The 6,907-nt window shown below is 40.9% G+C and overlaps 1 protein-coding gene across 1 annotated transcript; it reads left to right on the top strand.

Moving 5' to 3' along the window:
- The first annotated feature begins 2,984 nt into the window (after positions 1–2,984).
- Positions 2,985–6,669, top strand: LOC139468992 (toll-like receptor 4). Its single transcript, XM_071251129.1, has 2 exons — positions 2,985–3,023; positions 3,969–6,669. Exon 2 carries the CDS (start codon positions 3,980–3,982, stop codon positions 6,584–6,586), a length of 2,607 nt encoding a protein of 868 aa, XP_071107230.1. The 5' UTR covers positions 2,985–3,023; positions 3,969–3,979; the 3' UTR covers positions 6,587–6,669.
- The last annotated feature ends 238 nt before the right edge of the window (positions 6,670–6,907 follow it).

Genomic DNA, 6,907 nt, shown 5'->3' with positions numbered 1-6,907 from the left:
TCACGTGACCCAAATCAGGTATCCCATTCTATAATATTCCGCTTTCGAATTGTCACATGAATGAGTCGTGACATATTTACTAAAGTTATGTGAAAAACGCAGGTGATCTTCAACTTGTTTTGAGCAGTATACATTATAAACTCACATGTGATTCCTCTACATTAACATGGCGACTATGCTTGCCGTAAGAGGCGACTAACGGGATCGGGTGGTCAGGCTTGCTGACTGGGTTGATGCATGTCATCATATCCAATTTGCGCGGATCGATGCTCATGAAGTCAATAACGATTATTTACAGACCGCCGTCACATATCTGGAGAATTGTCACATGAATGAGTCGTGACATATTTACTAAAGTTATGTGAAAAACGCAGGAGATCTTCAACTTGTTTTGAGCAGTATACATTATAAACTCACATGTGATTCCTCTACATTAACATGTAGCATTCAAATGGAAGAATGGAAGCGAGTTTGCTTCAGAATGCCCATTACCACGAACTTTTATTAGCTAATTATGAATATGGTCACAGAACATTTGCCAATGCAACAGCCTGTTTCTACCAAACAGTCTCAAATGAAGTCCTGAAAACCAGTCTCCTGAAACTTCAATACTTATTATTGTCTATTTTAGCTACTCTTTTGTGACGCGTTTGAGAGCATCAACCTGGTGTTCTCAGCATGCATTCATGGGTGGATATGGCGCATTGCCAATGCCCATCAGCACTACCATTACAACTACTGCTGCTGCTACTACAACTACAACTACAACTGCAACTACAGACAGGTGAAGATCCGGGGTAGAATAGGTCTTCAGGAACCCATGCTTGCCGTAAATGGCAACTATGCTTGTCGTAAGAGGCGACTAACGGGATCGGGTGGTCAGGCTTGCTGACTGGGTTGATGCATGTCATCATATCCAATTTGCGCGGATCGATGCTCATGAAGTCAATAACGATTATTTACAGACCGCCGTCACATATCTGGAGAATTGTCACATGAATGAGTCGTGACATATTTACTAAAGTTATGTGAAAAACGCAGGAGATCTTCAACTTGTTTTGAGCAGTATACATTATAAACTCACATGTGATTCCTCTACATTAACATGTAGCATTCAAATGGAAGAATGGAAGCGAGTTTGCTTCAGAATGCCCATTACCACGAACTTTTATTAGCTAATTATGAATATGGTCACAGAACATTTGCCAATGCAACAGCCTGTTTCTACCAAACAGTCTCAAATGAAGTCCTGAAAACCAGTCTCCTGAAACTTCAATACTTATTATTGTCTATTTTAGCTACTCTTTTGTGACACGTTTGAGAGCATCAACCTGGTGTTCTCAGCATGCATTCATGGGTGGATATGGCGCATTGCCAATGCCCATCAGCACTACCATTACAACTACTGCTGCTGCTACTACAACTACAACTACAACTGCAACTACAGACAGGTGAAGATCCGGGGTAGAATAGGTCTTCAGGAACCCATGCTTGCCGTAAATGGCAACTATGCTTGTCGTAAGAGGCGACTAACGGGATCGGGTGGTCAGGCTTGCTGACTGGGTTGATGCATGTCATCATATCCAATTTGCGCGGATCGATGCTCATGAAGTCAATAACGATTATTTACAGACCGCCGTCACATAGCGGGAGTATTGCTGTGTGCGGCGTTATACAACAAACAAACAAAACTATAACTACAAAATAATAAAATATATTTTTTTGTTAATAGGAAAACTGTATCCACTGGATTCATTAATTTCCTCGCTTCGCTTTCGTTTTCCTGTTAATGTTTACCATCAGAGCAACAGGTGCAGTGATATTCTCGTAGATGAGATATTGCCGACTGCTCAGTGGAAAACTGTATTGCCAATTATTCACATCTGGATATGCAATTACAACCTTGGAAGTGTGACACATGTTTTGACATTCCAACCAGAAGACTTACAACCTTGATTTTCTGCCTGAATTTCATGAACAAATTCGAATGGTTAAACTTCTGGAGGAAAAGAAACTTCAATATTTGTTTACGGAGATAATATTTTTACGAAATGTCTGATGTTAAGATGTAACAGGTTAAGTTATCAATAGAACCCGGCTTCGTGTTTATGATTTCTAGGTATAGTCAGTGTATCTCAAAGTGGAAACGTTTATTTCAACGATTGGCTTCATGCATTCAGGTTCATCTTGTTTTGGTATGAAGGTCGTACGTCTCCCTCATATATGCATGTGAAAAGCAGTTTCAAGTTTGCCAAATGTGATTTTATTTCCCATTTAAATGAAGTTGGCTTCATCATGCTCACCCATACATGTAAGTCTCCTGGGCAGCTTATACATACAAGATCAGTTGACAATAGCTTCGTAATGACCATAAGTACGCCTTAATTCCTTTAGCTGAGATCGCAGTCTGTAAAACGAAACCGCCTTACTATCGCAGGATGATTACTGAGTTCAAATGATATTCCGCTTCAAGTGAAGCTTTCAAAACGTTTTGTAGAGGTCTTGTGGAGGACATTTCCAAATTTGTCACATCAGTGACAAAACTGATGCCCGATGTCATTGTTCACTGAGTTAGGTAGCATTTGTAATGTTTTGCATTTTTCCAGAAATTTCCAAAGACGCCTGATGTTGGTCAGATCAATTTTCTGAAGATTTCCCCTTCTACCCAATTCTCGAGAAATTGGCAGGAGGGTCATACAAGATACATAGTAAAAGCTGATTCCGGTTGCTGTAAACACGCAAGTCACGATAGGGAAAATGTGATTAAATACAAGGAAACTTAAAATAATAACAACAAGCCTAAATTGTCAGCTTCGCTTCCTTATGAAATCTGATCGGGTTTACAAAACTTAAAAAAATGTTATCTATATTAAACGATTCTATAATTAGCTCAGACCGTGCGTCACGACGGCCATACTGTACGTAAATATAAGGAAGATCCTAAGTATCAGCCTCGCGTCCTTATGTATATGGTATATATCGTCGTCCTACCACACGACTAGGGACACAGACACGGAGACAAGGTATGTTGTAGGCGCTGGCTTTTGCATGTGTTTGTAACGGGTGCAACTGGTGGGGTAGGATACGCTCACCTTTTCGTGAACACCTGGTATCATCCCTATTTGATAGTGATTCATAGCTCATGATATAGTCGGAATCGTACAATCGTCTCTGTTTTTGGCAGAGATTTTTAATGAATATGGCACGGGTTTTTTGTCGTTTTTATTTAATTGCCCACACAGGGGACGGGTCCCTGACAGGCTTTCATTGTGTGGAATAGGACCGACGGCAGAGGGTAGCTTTTGATACCGAAACAGTATACCTATATTCTGCCATATTGTTATATATTTCCTTTGTGGGATGAATAAGGCTGCATACAAAAATCGAATGTTAATCACGCATCAGTTTTTCAAAAGTGAGGAGGGAGGTTGAACTTTGTTTTTATTTTGTGTCAAGAAAATATGCAAGTGGGAGGATCGCTTTTTCACAACTAAACCGTTGAAGGATGTCTGGTAGGTGTCAGGATCAATCATTAAAACGTTGTCTGTGTTGATAAATGTTCCAAAGTTTGTCAGTTAAGTCATAGTCCCGACAAAGTGAAGATATGTGCCCAACTAAGACTGAAGATTTGAAGAAAAATTGTAATTATGAAGTGTTTTCTTCGTACTTTTAGCCTTTTAAACCACCACCCCCGACACACACACACACACACACACTCACACACTCACACACAAACACTCACACTCACTCTCACACACACTCACTCACACTCACTCTCACACACACTCACACACACACACTCACACACACACACACACACACACACACACACACACACACACACACACACACACACACACACACACACACACACATCCGCCGTGTGGACGATTACCGTGTTTATACTACTGCTAGTCAATACGAATGCTTGCGCACTGGTTATTTAAAGTAATATCATTTGATTGCAGATAGTCCTGCTATGAATACATTCTTGCTCTTGGTTTTCACACTGGCTCTGAAAGCCACATCGACCATGACCAACAACGAAGGTGATGAGAATGAAAGTTGTGACCGTCGCTGTCACTGTTGGCATGACAACAGAAGCTATGGTAGGGACAAGAACATAGCCAACTGTTCAGGCCGGGGAATATCTTCACTACAGGATCTCATCCTTCCTACAAACACCAATGTCATCCTTCTGGAACGTAACAACATCAATAAATTGAGAAATGACGACTTTAGACCATATCATAATCTGACCCATTTAGATTTGGGCACGAACGAGATATCGATTGTGGAAGAGAGAGCGTTTGGACAACTGTACCAATTGGTTTTCCTTAACTTAGAAACAAATCATATTGCTTTACATGTTTTGTGCCAAAATCCACAATTATTCCAAGACCTTGTTAGCTTGAAGGTTTTGAAATTGAACGACAATGGAAATGGGAGTAAAAGTGTGTGTTCTGTTGACACGAAAACCCCAAACACCTACCCTGATGTTTTTCACTGGCTTGTTTCGCTGGAGGCCTTATTCATTGACGGAATCACCAACGCAACTTTTGGTTTAGGATTCTCTAACCTCACCAACTTTACCAGCCTTACAATGTCTGGCGATAATGGACAATGTACCATTGGGAACCTTCATAATACATCCTTTGAACATGTACCATACCTAACATACTTGGATATATCAAACTGTTCTATAACTGACATTGAGGCTGACACGTTTTCACATATGCCAAACATTCAAACTCTGAACATATCCTCCAACATGCATCTTGGATTCACGAAATTAGGTCAAGCTTTATACGGCCTTCAGTCATCTAACATTAGCGTCCTGGTAGCGAATAGAATCGTCCTGATGTATCCGAAATGTGTCGTGATCAAACAAGAGGATGTGCAATATCTGAACAACACGTCCCTGACACGACTCTATGTAGATGACAACAGTATCAGGAAAATCGAGCCGGGCGTGCTGCGTCTCTTGCCAAACACTCTGAGCTTCATCTCTGCACAACGGCATAAACTTGGTTATGGAGCTTACTTCCAGGAACTGAAATATCTCACAGGCTTAAAGTATTTGCACCTCAGTGGAGTGTCTTACCATATAGATGTGCCCAATCGAGATATGTTGGAGGTACAGTTTTCTGATGAAGTAAACGGTATCCATTCAATGTCTTGGGTTTATGAAATACAGCCTTATACATATCCGTATAACACAACGCCTGATTTACTGGTAGCAAATTTAACACTACCCCCAAACCTGACAAAGGTTCATTCGAACTTTACACAACTGACTAATACGCTTGCATCTGTAAGGATTCAATCTGACAGTTTACAACACGTGGATCTATCAAGCAATCTCCTTCAGTTTCGTGACGGGACTTTGTTAGGATATGACAATGTAACCTTTTTAGACTTATCCAACAACCTTGCTCGGTGGCTGTCTCCAGATCTGTTTCAACACTGTGTATCCTTAGAAGTGCTAAATTTATCGTACAACTTCTTCAAATGGGACATATACAATGATACGGATGGAAAGATTTTCAGAAATCTGTTTCGCTTGAAGCAACTTCACCTCACATCAAACGGTCTAGAGCAGGTAAGAGGGATGATATTTCGTAATCTGACATCGCTTGAAATTCTTAACTTGTCCAATAATTCGCTGTACAACTTTTCCCCTGAACTGGGACATCTAAAGAAGTTGAAACAGATAGATTGTTCAAACAATCAGATTCACTGGCTTATGTCAGATGTTCGAAGACAAATAAGTGCTTTGAAACTAGTCTCCCCGAACCTGACGTTGAACCTGCGTGGGAACCCATTGCGGTGTACCTGTTGGAATTTAGAGACTTTAAGCTGGCTGCTTGATTCGGGAGTGACCCAAGATGATATGTGTGGCTATTTTTGTTTGCAAAAGAATCAAAGAAGATACATTAAAAATAAAGACGAGTTTCAAGATCTGTTAAGCGAAATGAAGACCAAATGCTTTGCTTCCGTAAGTTTTCCCCTTTGCACATCTGCTGGAATCCTTTTCTTCTTCTGTGTCGTGATTGTTGGGTTGGTTCGAAGATACAGGTGGAAGTTACGCTATCTCTTCTACTCTGCCAGACTTAGGTATAAATCTGACCACAATACTCCAGATGATGGGTACTTCATGCATGACGCCTTTATCTCCTACGCTGATGAAGACCGTGGGTTTGTCGTCAATGACATGCAACACCACATGGAAGTTAATGATGGAATAAACCTCAACATCCACCACCGTGACTTCATGCCAGGAGAGCCTATAGCTTCAAACATCATTGGCGCCATCCAGAATAGCAGGAAGACTGTGGTGGTTCTGTCCCAGAACTTCCTCCACAGTTACTGGTGCACGTACGAACTGCGCATGGCCCAGATGGAGAGCATCAGTAGTGGGAGGGACATTCTAATCATCATCATGTTCGAACCCGTGCCTGCCAAGAACATCCCGCCCGAAATTTTGAAACTGTTGCATACAGATTCTTACATAGCCTACCCCAGCGATGAGGAAGACAGGGAGGAGTTCTGGAGATGCTTGTGTCAGAGTGTCCGACCACAGTGACCGGGACCATCTTACCGCGGATGTAGCGAGATCGTATGAGTAAAATTTGTGTCATTGAGTCAGTTCCTGTAATAAACGTCGGGTATTGGGACGGATATATCAAAAAATATTTTTTGTATCAAAACCATTTGGTCACTTCAACCAACTTCGAATATATCTAAGGCAAATGAACATATTGTTCTTGACGAACCATTTCTTTTTATAACTAACTTCGGATATATCAAAGATTGAAGTGAGACCGTCATATCTTTTAAATCTGTGTGTAACAATTCGAATTAAGAATTCCTTTTTACTTTCATTGCCGGGGAGACTAGTTGTTAT

This window comes from Haliotis cracherodii, unplaced genomic scaffold (assembly GCF_022045235.1).
Source record: "Haliotis cracherodii isolate W230 unplaced genomic scaffold, xgHalCrac1.p SCAF_2, whole genome shotgun sequence".
Classification (NCBI taxonomy): domain Eukaryota; kingdom Metazoa; phylum Mollusca; class Gastropoda; order Lepetellida; family Haliotidae; genus Haliotis; species Haliotis cracherodii.
This window is presented reverse-complemented; position numbering and strand designations above follow the sequence as displayed.

Bases quoted from the DNA above. Each gene is read 5' to 3' on its own strand.
- LOC139468992 (XM_071251129.1), top strand. From the start codon at position 3,980: ATGAATACATTCTTGCTCTTGGTTTTCACACTGGCTCTGAAAGCCACA.